The sequence below is a fragment of the Pristiophorus japonicus genome, chromosome 16 (assembly GCF_044704955.1).
Source record: "Pristiophorus japonicus isolate sPriJap1 chromosome 16, sPriJap1.hap1, whole genome shotgun sequence".
Lineage (NCBI taxonomy): Eukaryota > Metazoa > Chordata > Chondrichthyes > Pristiophoridae > Pristiophorus > Pristiophorus japonicus.
Genome location: NC_091992.1, coordinates 27,239,265 through 27,259,567, shown reverse-complemented (window position 1 = coordinate 27,259,567; position 20,303 = coordinate 27,239,265). Strand labels below are relative to the sequence as shown.

General features: G+C 43.9%; 1 protein-coding gene across 2 annotated transcripts in view; it reads right to left on the bottom strand.

Moving 5' to 3' along the window:
• wscd1a (WSC domain containing 1a) overlaps nucleotides 1–1,714 on the bottom strand; it is an 80,080-nt gene extending 78,366 nt beyond the window's left edge. Inside the window, exon 1 of one of the 2 annotated variants that reach the window (XM_070858091.1) lies at nucleotides 1,266–1,714. In XM_070858091.1, the coding sequence (XP_070714192.1) occupies nucleotides 1,266–1,695 (430 nt within the window). In that variant the 5' untranslated portion in view covers nucleotides 1,696–1,714. The remainder of the gene's footprint in view (nucleotides 1–1,265) is intronic. The other variant, XM_070858092.1, reaches the window with a different exon arrangement.
• Nucleotides 1,715–20,303: the final 18,589 nt, after the last annotated feature.

Sequence of the window (20,303 nt, the reverse complement as noted above, 5' to 3'; positions counted from 1 at the left end):
ATCAAATAAACCCAGTGGGAATCTGTAACTGAGGCTGGAGCAAGTATGTCCTTGCAGTATCTCCAAAGTGCATTCAATAGTTTTAATAAAGTACCAAAAATGTCCAGATTGCTATAATTAATAATTCAAAAATAGACAAAATTAAGTATTTGCTTCGTGTCCCAAACCAGCATTTTGAACTATATCACAAATTGTAAAACCTTTTTATTGTTGGTTAGAACAAGAACAAGGCCAACAGTCCATTAAAATTGAAAGCAAACACCTGCCAAATGTACTTAACACTTCATATATAACCCAGTGGCACAGAGGTATGAGAGAACTTAGGTTAGTACTGAGTGATTTTAAAGAAATCCATCAGTCAAGGTCCTGATTGTTGCAGCTCTGGCCCAGGCCACTTACTCGAGAGTCCTGTGGTAATAGGGCACTCCAAATTAGGAGAGAGAAAAACTGACATCGTTTGTCACACCCCCACAGCAATCCTGCTTCCTGTCAACCAGCAACGAAGCAGAATCAGGGGCAGTCATGGAGAAATTTAGTTTGGGTTTCTCTATTCCTCTGGCTGACAGCTTCAACTCATCTTCCTTGTGGGGACAGTGTAAGCAGAGATCATGTACAGCAGGATATAAGATACCAGTTTAACTCACATAAGTGTGTAGTCGTCAGCAATGAAGACTAGCCAAGCAGGCCAAAAGTACAATATAAATAATTTTGTTTTCCCCTGTTAAATAAATGCAGGCTCAACAAAGAAGCCAAATAATTTTCAGAGTCCCCTTTCTTTGAGTGGAGGGAGAAAGTAATTTAACAATCTTTCTCCTCTTCCTTTTCTCAGAGCTCCCCACCCTCCCCAACATTTTATGAGATACCAAGGTGTGTTCAGATCACGAGGGCTCCTTGGGACATTCAACTTTAAACTGCCAAAGTACCCACCCGATGAACATCTGACAGGGAGTGGTTTTCACTTTCACCACCTGGGCTGTAATTTGGCCGAGCAGGTTGCCTGTCCATTTTAGAACCCACCCGACTGTTGGAGTTTAGAATCCAAGCCTCAGCCACTCTTCCTGGCAATCCATTCCCTAACTAACAGGGTCGCACCTGGCCTGTTGCTAAGGAGCCAATGTTTGTGTGAAATATTTCACTATTTGTAGTCTGTTGAAAATGTGATACAAATGAAATACAATGGTCTGTTTAGAGAAAACAGCCACAGGGATTGGAGACAGGAAGAAGAGGAAGAAAAAGAAAATGGATTAGCTTTTAACGATCAGTACCTTTGCTTCCAACAGTTTTCTTTACTGTTCCGATCTCCAGCCTTTGCCTCGGCTCTTGTTCCTTCACAAAGCTGTTAAACCACCTCCTTCGCAAATGACCAATTTCTGGATGTCCTGATATCAGCCAGCGCGGTCCAAATTTCCTATTCAGAACTGGCTCATCCCACACCTGCATGCTTATTGGCATTTTGGACTTGTACTTCATGTTGTACACTGTTTCGGGATCAGGGATAACTTTCTCGAGGACAGTTGTGACAGAAGCTGGCACTGCCTGGCTGTTGGAGGCACTGCGTGGGCCCAGTTGTATAGAGAACCCTGACCGCTGCAGTAGCAGCAGGCTGCCGGCCATCAGGTAGGCCACAATCAGGAAAACGAAGAGTATGGGTGTCCGCCGGAGAAATCTCTGTAGTCTAACAAAGGGTTTGGCCATGCCCTTTCTCCCTAGCTTCCACCTCAAGCACTGTTAGACTTTGAGGCTGGGAATCATTCCATCCCTTTGAAGTTTTCGAAAATCTGCATTCTGTTAAACTTTCACTTCCTTCTCTTGGACAGGCATCAGTGGAGCAGCACACAACACCACGTGTAAACGAGTGAGGTTTCCAAGCACTGAAAAACTACTGCTTCTGTATCAGAATCCTCCCCCTTGAGACACGTGTTTAGCCAATGCATGGTGAAGCCTGAACGAAGGAATAATGAGGCAGGTGAATGAGTCCAAAAGCACTTATGGAACCTAAAGAGAAAAGAGACACACTTGAATTTGTCCTTATTTCCATTCAGTTATCCATGCCCATTATAAGTTAATTTGCAATTATTTCATAGCTTATATAAAGTAACACATGTTAATGTGAAACTATTCTGGGTCATTTGTATATCATGAAATAACCATGGCTTCACAGATAAATAACAATCACAATGCCACGACTAAAGCTAGGCTTTCCTAGTAATGATCCACAAAACATGGGTGAAATAAAATTAAGTGAATCACTCATTTTCAAGTAACATCCATTGGTTCTGTAATGCATTTTGACCAAGATTAATAAGATATGGGTCTGTGAGTTCTACTCTTCATTGTGTTGTTGAGAATGGTACCAAGAATACATTGAATGCTTTTCAAAGAGGAAAGAGTCGAAAAAGAATTGCCAGGCAAGTCATCTCAATGAACTCTCAAACACTTCCCCGTGTTCATAGCAAATTGACCATGGCTTTACAAATGTGTCTATGATTTTGCTACATTTAATGCTCAGAGGAAATCTGCCACATTAAATGGCGGTGGGTGGAGGGGGGGGGGGGTGGGGGCAGAAGACCATAAAAACAGTGATAAACAAAAAATCACAAGGGCAATAGGTTTGATCTCTGATTCTCCCTTGAAGAATGGCAAATTCAGTTTATTTGGTATCATGATTGTGTGGACAGGATCGAATGACCTGTCCATCATTGTTCATGTGTTCGTATTTGTTGGAAAAGATATCTACCTCTTATCAGTCTTCGCTTTAAATTTTGTGATAGGTATTTACATTCCAGTGAAAGTCAACTTTTCAATATTTCAAAGTCCTGCACATATATTCCTCTGCTGATTTATGGGTTGGAACTGGGCCAAGCGGTGAGGGGATAAGAGATAAGGACGCACTCGATCACATTGCTAACCAGTTTGATACCCATTGGAAAGTGACTGGTGACATTCAACACATCCGTCAGTATATGGCTATGGATCAAACACAAGTCAATATATCAGCTAGTGTATTGCCATCAGTGAGTCAGCTGTGGCTCAGTGGTTAGCACACTTGCCTCTGAGTCAGAAGGTTATAGGTTCAAGTGCCAATCCAGGGAATTGAGCACAAAAATCTAGGCTGACACTCTGAGGGAGTGCTGCACTCTCGGAGGTGCTGTCTTTTGGATGAAATGTTAAACCGAGGCCCCTTTTTCTGCTCTCTCAGATGGACATAAAAGATCCCATGGCATTATTTTGAAGCAGTGCAGGGGAGTTGAGGCGTCCAGTGGTCATGAAATGTGCTATATAAATATTTAAAAAACCTTGAATTTCGATTCAAAACACCTGCCCCAAAAAATGGACAAATGTTTACAGCATCACCCATAATTTCTGGCAGAAAATCCAACAGGTGTGAAAAATGGGTGGGACTGCCCAGTTCCATCTACTGACTTCCAATGAAGTCAATGAAGGAATGGCAGGGGTTCCCAGGCAAAGGATCTGAAAATAAAATACACTAAAGGCAACATTAAGAGCACATCCATTATTTTTAAATGTTGTCACTGTTGGAGGTGCCTTGGTTTTTGAATATTTGGGCTCAATTTTTCCCAGTGATTTGCGCCTTTTTTTTGGCGCGTGCTGCTTTTTTAAAAGTTAAAAAATACAAGTTCCCCCAATCAATGTGCGCCAGCGTAACTCAGTTAGTTACGTTTTTTTAGGTTAGTTTTTTTTTGAGTCATAGGGGGCGTAACCTGCCACCTATGCCAGTTCTGGCCATTTAGGCAAGTTTGACCAGTTCCGATTTACTCCAACTCTTCTTAGGACGGCGTGTGTGGCCTCTGTAGAAAAACCTTCTGATGAGTTATGAAAATCGGCGCAGGTAAGTAAATCAGCGCAGCAGATGCAGTTCCACAGCCCAGACAGCAGGAGAGGTAAGAGAGAGGGGCGGAGGGAGGGAAAGGCTTTTGGGCATAGTTAGGAGCAGGGACCAGGAGGGAGAAGGCCATTTGGCCTGAGATAGGTCCGGGGACCGGGAGGCCATTCGGTCTGGGAGAGGAGCGGGAACCTGACCGACATGTGGGGGAGGGGGGGAACTTTAATAATTTAATGGAGGTAAGTTGCTGCAATGTTTAATGTGCTTGGTAAGTTACTGTAATGTATTTTAATGTGCTTGTGCAGGTTGCTGTGAGCTGGCTGTATGTTTCACTTTCCAGCCTCAGCCTGCATTGTGTCCCTTGTTACCGTGGCAACCCGATCTTTTTGGCACAGATCTTGGGCTTCAGCCGCAAAACTAAACGACAGGCTAGGCGGCGTCAAAATGAAGAATTCAAACGAGGAAACTTGGATGATTTGCTTTTGGCTTACTTGGGCCCCAAGTACACCAAAAAACAGCTTTGGGGAAAATTGAGCCCAAAATATCTAAGTATCAATCATAATGGCCTGGAAATTTCGACCTCCTGGGTCCGTACGGAGTGTGTACGGACCCGGGAAGGCATCACAAAAGCCGGTTGTCAGTGCACAATGCGCATGTGTTGAAAACCGGCTTTTCCAATCTGAGTTTGACAGATCTAACGCATATCGGGAGCGAGGACATTTGCAAGGACAAGATTGCGGGATTTACCCATATCTTACCCAGCAAATGTCCTGAAAGCTCTTGCACCAGATAAAAGCAGGCGCATAGCCTACTTTTACAGGTGTAAGAGTTTTAAAACATACAAAAATATATTTAAATTAAATTTAAAAAAACACATTTTCTTTTTAAAAACCCTGCCCACTACGTCAAAGCTATTTTAAACCATAATTAAAAAAACGTTTTAAAAACTTGGGAAAAAAACATTTCTCTAAGATATTTATTAACTTTAATTTCAATTAATTTTAATTATGTGAGGTGTGTTTTTTATTTGTTATTATGGTGTTTAGTGTGTTTTTTTTTCTCATTAATAGCAATGAGAGCTCGTGGATACGGAGTTCTCATTGCTATAAATGAGAAAGCTGTGGAATACTGTACCTGATTGGCTGAGCAGTCACACGTGACTGCACCTACTGCGTGGGAACCTGGAGGACGGGAGCGCGCTTCACAGTGCGGGAAGAGAAGATCTCCCCACCGGAATCCCACGTTCCTCCAGGACCACCAGGTAAATTCGTAGAAATTTTTCAGGTCGGAGGCAACCGCCCGCAATTTCTGGGCCATCATCTTCAAGAGGCCTTTAGCAACTTTTAAAATGATAGAAAAATATAGGAAATTAAAAAAACAGTTAAAAAAATCTCATCTCCTCCCATTCCATAGTGTTTTGTTTGAACAGTGAAATGTTCCAATCACTTATTTCTTGAGGTGAATAATTGTAATGACTGTGAAGAATTAATTTAATAGATCTGCTGTCACCTGATCCTCTTACCCACCTTATCTCTTAAGGCATCTTCAACATGCCTGTGATGTGTAGAAACGTTCCTATCTTTACTTCATATACTTTTTTTGAATAACAAGTGTTGAAAGTTGACTTCCCTTGCCAAATTTCAAAGTAGAGGCCATCGATGGAAAAGCAGCAAATGCCTTTGATTGGAAACCAATTAAGTCAAGGGACGGCTGGACTAGCCATGCAAAATGTTAATATATGTGCACTGACAGCAAGTGGAATGGATATTGTTATTCTGTCTAAATGCTGAGCCATTAGACGAATCTATTTGAGAGGCAAAACTTCATTGACGGAAAAGCACTATTTATAGATTAATAATTATGAATACTGTTCTGATGAAAGGTCATCGACTTGAAACGTCAACTCTATTTCTCACTCCACAGATGTTGCCTGGCCTGCTGAGTGCTTCCAACATGTTCTGTTTTTCTGTTGCGACTGTGACAAAGGCAAACTATCCCTCCTCATCCTTCTTGACTTGTCTGCAGCCTTTGACATGGTTGACCACTCTATCCGCCGTCGTCCAGCTGGGTGGGACTGCACTCACTTGGTTCCATTCTTATCTATCTAATCGTAGCCAGAGAATCACCTGCAACGGCTTCTCTTCCCATTCCTGCATCGTTACCCCTGGTGTCCCCCAAGGATTTATCCTTGGTCCCCTTCTATTTCTCATCTATCTGCTGCCCCTTGGCAACATCTTCCGAAAATGCAGCATCAGTTTCCATATGTACTCTGGTGATACCCAACTCTACCTCACTACCACTTCATCTCAACGCCTCCACGGTCTCTAAATTGTTAGACTGCTTATCCGACATCCAGTTCTGGATGAGCAGAAATTTTCTCCAATTGAATATTGGGAAGACCGAAACCATTGTTTTCGGTCCCCGCCACAAACTCCGTTCCCAGGCCAGCTCTTTAGCTCAGGAATTTCCCTTGTTCAGCCGGCCTAGCACCCTAAAAGAAACATGCAACGCCTCCCTTAGCGCCCCGCTCCAAACTCCGGGCCCAGCTGATGAATTTTGCAGCGGCAGCCGGTGCAAAATTTACCGCTCCGCCCGGGACACCGCCCCAACTGAGGCGCAACCGAATTTCTACCCCTTACTCTTTATCGGTATAGCTTCTTGCATTTGGATCAGGAGATTGTGGTTTCAAGCCCCACTTAAGGGACTTGAGTACATAATCTAGGCTGACACGTGCTGTGCAATACTGAGGGAGAGCTGTGTTGTCTTTGGATGAAATGTTAAACCAAAACCCTGTCTGTCTGGAAGTAAAAATGCCAGTACTTGAGGAAGAACTGGGGAGATTGCCTGGTATCCAGGCCAACATTTATCTTTCAATTAGCGCAGTCAAGAAGTAGATTAACTGGTCATTTACGTTGTGGAACCTTATGTGAAACAAAATGTCTGTCCCATTTGCCTACATATCAACAATAGCTACACTTGAAAAACAAATCATTTGCTGTAAAATGTTTGGGACATTCTGAGGATGTGAATGGTGCTATATAAATGCAAGTTTGTTATTTTCTTTAATCATACTTGTTGATGCATTTCTGGGCTAGCTTGCTTTTGGATTTCAGGTTCGAACGTGTTTTTATGCCTCATTCTTCCAATGTTCTCATGCATGTTTCACTGATGTTGAATCATTGATGGTGAGGTGATTGCTATTGTTTTCCTTTACTCGAGTGTTTCCAAATTTTGGTTTCAGTACATTAGGCCTTTCTTTATCCAGGAGGGCTTAGAGCTATCCATTAGTTGCCATGGATTCTGAGTGATTTTAGAGGAATATTTATACTTGAGGGATGTGCAAATACTATTTGCACCTTTACTTGGATTTTTGCCATTCCCTGGATTCTGCTGGTTCCTGAAGGAACAATAATAGCTTGCGTTTTCAAACAGAAGCACTTTGCCCACACCGCGAGATGATGGGGTATATTTCCCCACCCAGAGTGGACCTCTGGGACCTGGTGAGTGGGGCACATCAGTCACCCGCCTGATAGTTCCAGCGGGAGGCTTCACTAGCATTCAGCTGGTAGGCTGCGGGTGGAAAACAATACACCCCGAGGCACCCCGCGGACTCTGGTTCTCCGCAATATTGGGCGGCCTGGTCCTTGGCAGAGGTCCAATCGCAGGGTGGGGTGGAGTAGTCGGACGCACAACAATGGCGGCCCAATCTGCAGGAGTGCTCCTGCTTCTCCCGACACCACACAAAATAAACGCAAACTTACCGGCCGGCTCCTTTTCGGTTGGATCAACAGCTGATACCAGGAGCAGCATGTGCTGAGCATGCTCAGCCCAGTACTGGCCTAAAATGGCAAACGCCGTCCTATATACACCATGGGACCTTAATTTGCATTTTCAAAGCCTACCTTCTTACAGCGCTCTGGCTGCCCAACAGAAGGCCCAGGCAAAGATTGCGGCAGCCACAGCTGTAGTGTATCTGCTTCATGGTTTTTTTCTTAAGAATTCACAGCTACACATTTGCTGTAAAGAACGAGCTGGTTTATTAGCAAAGGTTTAGCAATCGACTGAACCCTACCAGTTCATCAACCAGGTTCACAACTGCACGCCTCATCGCGGGGAACCTGGACTCAATTAACTGGGGTTTTATTCAGTCTTGTGAACAGCTCGCGACGGGCTAAGCCACTCACGGTGCAACAGCTCCAGAAACTCACAGGTGCATACATTACAACAGCCACAGCGGGAATGGGATGGTAAGTCATTCCCCACCATTTCCGGGGCACAAATTTCCTCCAGCCAGGAGGACTCTAAATCTACAACGATAGCATTGATTACATTCGGATGAATCTTGATTGATCAGAGATCTGCATTGTTCCAAAGTGATCTGGGATGAAATGGAAGCCCTACCGGCTCCCCACTTCAGAGCTAAGATGAGCACTCAAGTAAATTCAAATATCATTACAATGATGCCAGCAGGGAGTCCTTTCATGATTCGCTCCCACCTATTTGCACCCCCACTGAAGTTGAATTTCACCCCTTCTATCTTCATTCTGAATCATTGTATGTATTTGTGAATTTATGCAGGGCAAAGATCTGCTTGTGTTCATGATATGCCCACATCAATTGTATCAGTTCGGACCTTACACTGGCTGAGGATACAGCTGCTAACAATAACATCTTGCACTTATATGGTACCTTTAGCATAGAAAAATGGTCCAATGTGCAAAGAAACGTAATGAGGCAAAAATCGATGCAGAGCCTATGATGGAGATATTAGGAGGGGTGACTAGAAGCTTGGTCAAAGAGATGGGTTTCAAGAAGTGTCTTAATGAAGGAGAGAGAGATGCAGAGGCAGCAATTTTGAGGGAGCTAATTCTAAAGCTTAGGGCCCAGATGCCTGAAGGGATGGCCGCTGGTGATGGGACAAAAGGAGTTGTGGATGCATGAGGCCAGAGCTGGGAGAATGCAGCGAACTCAGCTGCCTTTATCCTAATTTGCACCAAACCTCACCCCTCCCTTTCTCTGTAACCTCCTCCAGCCCTACAACCCTCCAGATCTCTGTGCTACTCCAATTCTGGCCTCTTGCATATCCCCAATTTTAATCGCTCCACCATTGGCGGCCGTGCCTTCAGATACTTTGGTCCCAAGCTCTGGAATTCCCTCCCTAAACCTTTCCACCCCACTACCTCTCCCTCCTCCTTTAAGACGCTCCTTAAAACCTCCCTCTTCGACCAAGCTTCTGATCATCTCCTTATGGGGCTCAATGTCAAATTTTGTTTGTTAACACTCATATGAAGCACCATGGGACGTTTTATTACTTTAAAGGTGCTTATATAAATGGAAGTTTTTTGCTAGTTGTAGCCTGGAGAAGATTACAAAGACGGGGAGGGGCGAGACCATGAAGGGATTTAAATGCAAGGATGAGAATTTTAAATTGGATAAGTTGGGGGGGGGGCTTAGAAACCAATGAAGGTAAGCAAGCATAGGAGTGATGTGTGAGTGGAACTTGGTGTGGGATAGGATGCAGACAGCAGAGTTTTGGAAGAGTTGATATTTATAGAGAGTAGAGGATGGGAGGCCAGCCAGGCGAGCATTGGAATAGTCCAGTTTGGAGATGACAAAGGCATGGATGAGGATTTCAGCAGCAGATGGGCTAAGGCAGGGGCAGAGATGGGCGATGTTATGAAGATGGAAGTAGGCAGTCTTTGTGACGGATAGGATATGAGGTTGGAAGCTCAGCTTGACGTCAAATAGAATACCAAGGCTGGTTCAACCTGGTACAGTGGACGGGGACGTGGATGTAATTGGTGGCGAGAGTACCGAGCTGGTTTTCAATCAATGAAACCCTGGTTTTATTTGGAACTTGCTGATACTTCAAAATTGGACTTGAGCAATGAGGGGAGGAGGCAAGCAAGTGCTTAGATTACATTTTAAATTTACCAAAGTGTCCATTTTTACATATTCAGTTAGGCAATATTAGATTATAGAAACAAAAAATTAAAGTTGAAATACAAAAAAATAGTAAAGAAAATAAATAAATAGGGAAGGAGAGAGAATGAAGAGAATGAATCAACAGGGTGATCAGAATTAAAGGAATTCAGTTTTCTATTTTTGGTTAAAGTTGTGTGCAGATGCATTTTGTTTTAGTTTAGATCGATGTTACAGTAATAACGCTACTGCTGAGTATTGTAATATTATTGTTTATTTCAGCAACAGATATGTGAGCTGAAAACGTCAGCAACCAGCCAACCTCAGGAAGTCTCACTTCCCTGGCCATCCCAACAGTTGAAGGATTTTTTTTGTATATTAGGATCTGGCAGATGCCAGGGAAAAGCTTATACTTGCACAGGTAATTCGTAAATATTACCTGAAGCAATTTTTTAAGTAAATTGTTTGTGACATGAAGTTTATTCACTCCCGAGCTCTTAGATTTGTATGATACAAAGAGAATAACTAAATGGGGATCTGTGCTTTCTGCTTTTCTGTATGTTGTCAGTGAAATTCTTCCCTATCTCTGAAACCTCGTCCAGCTCTACAAGCCCCTCTCAAACGTTTCATTCCTCTGACTCCATCCTCTTGTGCATTTCCCTCCCGAGACTTGCCAATGGCGGCTGTGGCTTCAGTCACCTAGATCTCATTCTCCAGAATTCCTTACATATGCAACTGCTGTTAAAATCATAGAATGATACAGCACATTTGGCCCATCGCGCCTGTGTCAGCTCTTTGAAAGAGCCACCCAATTTTTTTGTACATTAGGATTTGGCAGGTGTCAGGGGTAAAGCTTATACTTGTGCAATTTTAGTAAATATTACCTGGAGCAATTATATAAATAAATTGTCTCTGTCTACACACCTTGGCTCGTTCCCCAGAGCCCTGGAAATGTTTTCGCTTCAAGTATTTGTCCAATTGAAAGTTACTAGTGGATCAGCTTCCAACACACTTCAGGCAGTGCATTCCAGATCACACGAAAGCGCTGTGTGAAAAAAAAATTCCCTCATGTCACCTCTAGTTCTTTTGTCTCTTCCCTTAAATCTGTGTTACCGAGCCTTCTGTCACTGGAAGCAGTTTCTCCTTATTTACTCTATCAAAACCGTTCATGATTTTGAATACCTCAATCAAGTCTCCTCTTAACCTTCACTGCTCTAAAGGAGAACAATCCCAGCTTCTTCAGTCTCTACACATAACTGAAGTCCTTCATCCCTGGTATCATCCTAGAACATTGCTTCTGCATTCTCTCTGAGACATTGACATCCTTCTTAAAGAATGGTGCCCGGAATTGAACACAATACTCCAGCTGAGGCCTAACCAGTGTTTTATAAAGGCTTAGCATAACTTCCACGCTTTTGTACTCTATGCCTCTAGTATTAAGCCAAGGATCCTGTGTGCTTTCTAACAGCCTTCTCAATGTGTCCTGCCACCTTCAAACATTTGTGTACATACACCCCCAGGTCCCTCTGTTCCTGCACCCCTTTTAAAATTGTACCATTTCGTTTATATTGCCTTTCTTCACTCTTCCTACCAAAATGTTTTGCACTTCCTTAAATTTCATCTGCCATGTTTCTGCCCATTTCACTAGTCTGTCTACGTCCTCCTGAAGTCTGCTCCTATCCTCATCATTGTGTACGACATTTCCTGTATTTGTGGCCCAGTTGGTAGGTAACACGCCTCTGGGTCAGAAGGTTATAGGTTCAAGTCCCACTCCAGGAACTTGAGCAAATAAATCCAGGCTGTCACGCCAGTGCAGTGCTGAGCGAATGCTGCACTGTCGGAGGTGCCGTCTTTCAGATGAGATGTTAAACCCCCGTTTTCTCTCTCAAGTGGACGTAAAAGATCCCATGGCACTATTTTGAAGAGCAGGGTAGTTATCTGTTAAGAATGTGTTCTTTCTGAACACTCTCCAGTTCAAACGAAGGGTTATCAACCCAAAACATTAACTCTGTTTCTCTCTCCACGGATGCTGCTTGACCTGCTGAGATTTCCAGCATTTTCGTTTTTATTCCAGATTCTAGCATCCGCAGTATTTTGCTTTTGTTTGAGTTATCTTCAGTGTCCTGGCCAATATTTATCCTTCAATCAACATAACTAAAACAGATTATCTGGTCATTATCACATTGGGGTTTGTGAGAGTTTGCTGTGTGCAAATTGGCTGTCGCGTTTCCAACATTACAACAGTGACTATACTCCAAAAGTACTTAATTGGCTGTAAAATGCTTTGAGATGTCCGATGATCATGAAAGGCGCTATTTAAATGCAAGTCTTTCTTTCTTTACATTGTTGCTACATTTACTACATTAATACACGTTGTTGGATGGTGCCACTGTGTTGTGTAATAGTTCATTTGCAGAGAAAAGTTTTTCCCTCACTCACTGCTATTTTCATCATCATAGGCGGTCCCTTGTATTGAGGATGACTTGCTTCCATGCCAAAAAGGGATGAGTTCACAGGTGTTTCAATGAAGGGCCAAATATTCCAAGTCCCGAACTACATGTTGAAGGGTGGAAGGTGCCTGTGCATGGATTTTTTAACGTGTGGTGGCCATTGCACACCAGCCACCACACGGGCTTGACAGAACTAGGTTGGTCAGGTCACTGATTGGAGCGTGGGCAGGTACAGTATGAGTGGCGTGGTTGGGACGCAGGAGCGGCAAATGATCGTGGAGCGACGTGATCGGGGCCCAGGAGTGGCGTGAGTTCGGGGCCCAGAAGAGGCAAGGGCCCAGGGGCAGCACGGGCCAGCCCACGCTGCAATGTGTACGCGCACTAGGTCCATGCAGCAGAGCTGGTCTCCTGCTATTTTACACGTGAAATGTATGTTTGGTATATTTTGCTGAACTGAATGGATAACTCTTAGCCTGGTTTCTCATTAGCTGTGGACGACTGCCAAATCTCTCAAATATTGACTTTGCTCTTAACCATTAAAATGCTTCCCCTTTGATTTGCTTCAATATTCAACCTCTCTCATTAGAAAGTGGGATGGAACCAGTCAAATTTGTATAGATCAGAGAAGACTTTGGTCAGGGTATTTTTATTTTTCACAGGCAGTGCATATTTGTTGAGTTTGTGTTGTAAATATTGTAAACAGGCAGCAACTGGATTGCAAGTCACACTTGAGCAGCAGGAAGACAACAGGCTTTTGTTTGGCTTTCACGACCTTCTAGGTTTGAGTCACCATCCATCAGAAGGCACCTGTAATGATTTAAGCTCACATCCGGAGACTTACTTGGATTTCCTGAGGGAATTGCATTGAGAGCCAGCAGAACTCCAGTGGAATGCAAGGCAAACTTCCTCACCGGATCCTCGCTTGCCCCGCCATGTCCTGCATTTTCTGCCACAAGTGTCGTCGGGCATACAGCAAGTCCATCCAAATATGGATGGCGTATTATAATTGACGTGAATCATCATCATAGGCGATCATCATCAAACAAGGATGACTTGCTTCCACATGAATTCACAGATGTTTCAATGAAGGACCCGATGTTCCAGTCCTGAACTCCAATGGAGGGGGTGGAAGATGCCTGTGCGTGGAGTTTTTTAACGTGTGGTGACCGTTGCACATCAGCCACCACAAGGGCTCGACAGAGCTCGGCCTTTATCCAGTGGCAAGTGTTAACCAGGATGACTGGAGACCAGCTCTGTTGCATAGACCTAGTGCGCACACATATCGCAATGTGGGCAGGCCCGTGCTGCCCCTGGGCCCTCGGCTCTTTTGGGCCCGGTACCCTCATTTACCGCACCTCCGCCACGATTTCTCGCCGCTCCTCCACCACAAAAACACTCGCCGCACCTCTGCCGCGATCTCCCGCTGTACCTTGAATGCAAGAGGGTTTTTTTTCCCACTGCTGATCTGGTTTCTTCGTGGGGTCCTGGCCGAGATTGCTCCGCCCGGCACTCTGCTTCAGTGTCGGGCTGATCGCGTGGCATTGATGTGAATAACAGGGGAATGTCATACAATGTACTTACCATCATCTGTGCCTCAGCAACACTGAGCACAAGGGACATGTGTTCATCCCTCACATCCGATGTTGCTATGGATGGCGGAGAGGTGACTTAAAAATGAATGGGACAGAAAACTTATGCAATCGTTTGATTGGCCAGGCTACAGTTATTTTTCAATTATAACCTCTTCGGCCAGCGCAGAGGCTGCTGGCCATCTCTGAACCCCTCCAGGTGGATTCTCTGGCAGAAGCCCACTTCCATAGAATCATACAGCTCAGGAAGCTATTCAGCCCATTGTGCCTGTGATAGAACTGTCCAATTAGTCCCACTCCACTGCTCTTTCCTCGTAGCCCTGAAAACCCACTTTAAAAATCTGTGAGATTCAGACTTTCTGTCCTCAAAGAGAGAGCTGAAGTTGCACTGATATCTCACAGTGATATGTGTTGTATCATACCAATATAACTTTAAGCGACTCAAATTGTCAGTGCAATAATGAAGAATTAATGAGCTCTAACTTTTGATCGTATCTGCATAGAAAGTCATTAAATATCTGGTGATGCTGCATCAGTGAATACAGCCTCAGTTACTACGGGCCCAAATTTCGGCTATCCCGCAGAACGGCGCACATCCGAGAGGCCCGCCTATTTTGTAGAATTAAAAGTGCGCCTAAAACTTACCTCGCAATTCTCAGTGTTCAGTAGGCTTGTTTAGCAGTCAGTGCAGCTCACCACAAGCAGCTGGGGATGGAGCTACAGCCCTGCATCGAAAAGAGTGCCGGCAGCTGTGCGCATGCGCAGTGGAGTCTGCGCGCGTGCGCAGTAGCTCCTGGCCCTCCCAGTGCGTCCTGTCTCCAGGCGACCCTATCCCTGGCCGATGGGACGTCGTGATGTTCGCTGACCCTATCCCGGTCCGAGTGGCCTACCTGCCTCACGGTCCCTCGCCTCGCCGCTGTCCAACCTCGGGCCTCACCTTGTCGCCACTGCCCTTACCTCAAGGCCTCCTCGCTGGCCCGCCCGAACACCTCTTCCGTGATGGGGCAGCCTGACCAGCTCTTTGGTGGGCCCCAGCCAACCACCTCCTCGGCGGCGGGGCCTGCCCGAACTCTTCCCCGGTGGCGGGCCCCGCTCAAACACCTCCTCGGCGGTGGGGCCCACCCGACTAGCTCTTTGATGGCGCGCCCTGCCCAAACACCTCCTCGGCAGGCAAGGCTGCGTGTGCTGTTGGAGGGCTCCCGGTGCTCCCAAACAGACAGGTGCTGCAGTAATAATTTTTTATTTACTGATTTATTGATTGATTTTTTTTATTTTTTATTTATTGATTTATTTATTGATTGGTTGATTTATTGATTTATTTATCATTTATTATTGATGATGGCTCTTTATTGCTAAAAGTCAAGTATTTAAAGCTTTGGAAAATCCCCTAACTTCCCTCTAACTTTCCTTCCCCCAACTCTATCTCTGGCTACCTGCGCCTAATTTCTAAAGTGTACAAAGGTTTTTCTGAGCACACAAAAGTCGACACTTACTCCGTTCTAAATTAGTTTGGAGTAACCTTTTGCTGCCTAAACTTGCAAAACAGGCGTAAGTGGCTGGTAACGCCCCCTTTTGAAAAAGAAACGGAACTAAAATGAAACTGAAGTAATTCACTGGAACTGGAGCAAACTAAATGACGAGAATTGCAATTTCTAAGATACTCCAAACTAAACTAGTTGCTCCAAAAAAATCGGAGCAACTCCAGCTGAAACTTGGGCCCTACAGAACTACGGTGGGGAGGGGAAAGAAATGGTTCTTTACCTTTTCTTTCAAGTTCATGCTGACAATTCATAAAATCATACAGCACAGAAGGAGGCCATCATGTTCATGCCAGCTGTTTGAATGAGCTATCTAATTAGTCCCATTCCCCAGCTCTTTCCCCGTAGCTCTGTGAAGTTTTCCCTTGCAAGAATATATCCATTCCCTTTGAAAGTTACTACTGAATCTGCCTCCGCCACCCTTTCTGGCAGTGCATTCTAGATCATAACAACTCACTGTGTGGAAAAAAACTCACCTCCCGTCTGGTACTTTTACCAATTTAAATCTATGTTCTCTGGTTACTGAACCTCCTGTCAGTGGAAAGAGTTTCTCCTTATTTACTCTGTCAGTGTCCGCTGTGGCTCAGTGGGTAGTCCACTCCAGGGACTTGAGCACATAGATCTCGGCTGACACTCCAGTGCAGTGCTGAGGGAGTGCTGCACTGTCGGAGGTGCCGTCTTTCAGATGAGACGTTAAACTGAGGCCCCATCTGCTCTCTCAGGTGGACGCAAAAGATCCCATGGCACTATTTCGAAGAAGAGCAGGGGAGTTATCCCCGGTGCCCTGGCCAATATTTATCCCTCAATCAACATCACAAAAACAGATTATCTGGTCATTATCACATTGCTGTTTGTGCTGAGCGCAAATAGGCTGCTGTATTTCCCACATTACAACAGTGACTGCACTCCAAATGTACTTCATTGGCTGTAAAGTGCTTCGAGACAGCCGGTGGTCGCGAAAGGCGCTATATTAAAAAATTGCCATAAAAAATGCAAGTCTATCAAAACCCTTCATGATTTTGAACACCTCTATTAAATCTCCCCTAACCTTCTCTGCTGTACAATCCCAACTTCTGGAGTCTCTCCACATCACTGTATTCCCTCAGCCCTGGTATCATTCCAGTAAATCTCCTCTGCAACCTCTCCAAGGCCTTGACATTCTTCCAGAATTGGACACAATACTCCAGCTGAGCTCTGACCAGTAATTTATGAAGGTTTAGCATCACTTCCTTCCTTCTGTATTTGCCTCTATTTATAAAGCCTTGGATCCCGTATGATTTTTTAACAGCCTTATCAATTTGTCCTGCCACCTTCAAAGATTTGTGTATGTGAACCTCGGGTCTCTCTGTTCCTGAAACCCCTTTACAATGTTGGCAGTTTTCCAGGTAGACCTATTTCTGGAGCAGACTGGGCTGTACGCCATGATCAGAACGAAAAACAAAGCATAATGACAACTAAAGGGAAGTGATTTAAAAAAAAAGTACGAAATGATTTATAAGAAAAATTACAATCCAGCTGTCTGTTAATTTGATCTGAATTTGCACTGCCCGTGAGATTCTTTTCACACTCTCATTCAAAGCAGCCTCGGTTTGTGAAGCATAGTCTGGCAGCGAATGACAAGCTGGCCAGATGGATCTATGACCTGTTGCCAGATTTCCCGATAAACAACGGGAACATTTCTAGCAATTTGGTTCATCACTGGATTGCAGAGCAATCGCTTCAGAAGGAGACCGGGCGACTTTGAAACTCAAATCACTGAAGAAGCTCATAATATTGTGAGCCAATTATCAGAAGTAGCACACAGATGGCACTGTAATGCCCACAGAAAGGGGGGTGAAAATGATTTGTTATGAATCATCCCTGCTGATACCCTTTGAAATCATATCAAAAAGGCAGAAGCAAAGCGCCGTAGATTCATAGAATGATACAGCACAGGAGGCCATTCAGCCCATCATGAATGTGCCGGCTCTTTAGCGGAGCTATCCAATTCGTCCCACTCACCTCGTTCCCCAGAGCCCTGTAAATGTTTTCCCTTCAAGTATTTATCCAATTCTCTTTTGAAGGTTACCATTGAATCTGCTTCCACCGCCCTTTCAGGCAGTGCATTCCAGATCACAATAACTCGCTGTGTAAAATAATCTTTCCTCATCTCGCCTCTGGGTCTTTTGCCAGCGCAGCCATAGACTACATTTCTCAGGCAGTTTGAAACCCCTGCAGCCGTGTTCATGTATACTGGAGTGCAGCAATATGAGCATCAGAAAGCGATGGACACCCAAACATATGACATAGAGAAGCATTTTCTTCATTTATTTGTAGGAATCCATGTGACTATGTCAAAACTGTTATATCAAAATAGTATCCGAGATTCCTCACCAAATCTGTAGCGAGGAATGCGCACTGATCTGATGACGTTTTGTGCTACTGATTGTACTTAAATTTCAAGCACTTCCAAACATGGGTTAGATGCAGGGTTAGTGTTTTTTCGCCTGTACTGTCCCAACAATGCTCCCACACTCAATTTCAGAACAGCACTAACTTTATTTGTATTACCACTCGACTGACCTCTGACAGCAGCCAATTTAATAGACACGAGACAAAATATGGACAGTACAGTACTCTGGAGCTGCAGCCAGTAAAACAGAACAAGACTGACTTAACTTAGTCCATTACAGCTATCAGAGGAGACTTTCATGCCATGAGATCGAGATTTCTACTCAAATCCCAGAGGTGAAAGGACAATGTACTAAGCAACAACAACAAATTGCATTTATATAGCACCATTAATGTAGCAAAATGAACCAAGACACTTTACAGGAGCATTATCGAAAAGAATTGGACACCGAGCCACATAAGGAGATATTAGGACATGTGACCAAAAGCTTGGTCACAGAGGTAGGTGTTATGTATGCGCCTGTGAGTATGCCCATGGGTTTGTAGAGCTGTTGAATTGTGGGTGGCTTAGCCAGCCATGTGATGTTCACAAGACTCAACAAAACCCCAGTCAGTTGGGTATAGGGGATCCACAATGGGGCATGAGATTGTGAGCCTAGTGGATTAACTGATAATTTGTAGTGTGATTGTTAAACCGTTTGCTAATAAACCAGCTAGTTCTTAATAGCAATGTGTTGCTATGCATCTTTAAACAAAGAACCCATGAAATAAATATGTTACATAATGGAGGAGAGAGAGGTAGAGAGATGACGAGGTTTAGGAAGGTGTAATATATAAGAACATAAGAAATAGGAGAGCACTAGTAGGCCATTTGGCCCCTCGAGCCTGATCCGCCATTCAATAAGATCATGGCTGATCTGATCATGGACTCATCTCCATTTCCCTGCTCGCTCCCCATAACCCTTTACTCACATCGCTCAAAAATCTGTCTATTTCCGCCTTAAATACATTCAATGACCCAGCCTCCACAGCTCTCTGGGGCAGAGAATTCCATAGATTTACAACCCTCTGAGAGAAGAAATTCCTCCTCATCTCAATTTTAAATGGGTAGGCCCTTATTCTGAGACTTTTTCTCTATTTAAATTATAATTTGATTTTCTATTATTTCTGCCAAAGTGGATAACCTCATATTTTCCCACATTATACTCCATCTGCCAAATGTTTGCCCACTCACTTAGCCTGTCTATAACCCTTTGCAGATTTTTGTGTCCTCTTCACAATTTGCTTTCCCACCCATCTTTGCATCATCAGAAAACTTGGCAACATTACACTTGGTCCCTTCATCCAAGTCATTAACATAGATTATAAATAGTTGAGGACCAATCCCTGCGGCATCCCATAAGTCACTGTTTGCCCATTTATCTCGACTCTCTGTTTTCTGTTAGTTAGCCAATCCTCTATCGATGCTAAAAATTACCCCCAACCCCGTGAACTTTTATCTTGAACAGTAACCTCTTATGTGGCACCTTATCGAATGCCTTCTGGAAATCCAAATACACCACATCCATTGGTTCCCCTTTATCCACCCTGCTTGTTACATCCTCAAAGAACTCCAGCAAATTTGTCAAACATGATTTCCCTTTCATAAAACCATGCTGACTCTGCTTGATTGAATCATGCTTTTCCAAATGTCCCGCTGCTACTTCCTTAATAATGGACTCCAGCATTTTCCCAACGACAGATGTTAGGCTAACTGGTCTATATGTAGGTGGAACAAATGAAGGATAGAGACAGGATGAGTTGCTAGTCTGTGTGCTTGTTTACTAGGCCAGAGCGAACTGAGCATGCTCATACCAAACCATGTGATAAACCATCTGATAATACAATCCAAGAGGGAATTCCAGAGCTTGGGACCTAGGCAGCTGCACAACTCAAATATCCCTCCTCCCATGCCAACTCCTCTTATATGTTATTTACTTTACCTACTTACGAAACTCTTATGCATCAGTACAGGTGCCACTATATCTATAGCACAGAAGGTCTCGTCTGTGCTCTATCATTTCTACTTAAATTGATTAGACTTTATTTCCATGTAAAATGGGGCTGGAATATCAGTGAAAGCAGCCGCAGTGTTGTTGCTACATCACCATAGTGACGGTGATTTAGCTAATTTCACACACTGTTGGTGATCTGAGTTCCTGTGAAACAGAGTTTAATTTTCAAATACTGAATCAGGAGGTTTGGAGGGTAGAAAATGACACTGAACTGATGGAAATCATGTTTTTAAAGAACTTTGTTAATGCTTCGTGAGATTTCTCAAGCAGCCTTTCATTGTTCATTGACTGTCCATAGATGAATGTCCATTAACAAGATCCATCACTGCACTTTGATGGTACTGGAATAATAGATAGAAGAATGCATGTGAAAAACATTTTATCTGGTGGTCGGCTCGATTGTCAGTGGGCAGACTGCTAATGTCTACGAAACCATCACAGCCAAGGAGAAGATGAGAATTAATTCATTAAAGTGCTATCTAAATATCAGTGATGAATATCATAGTAATATAAAT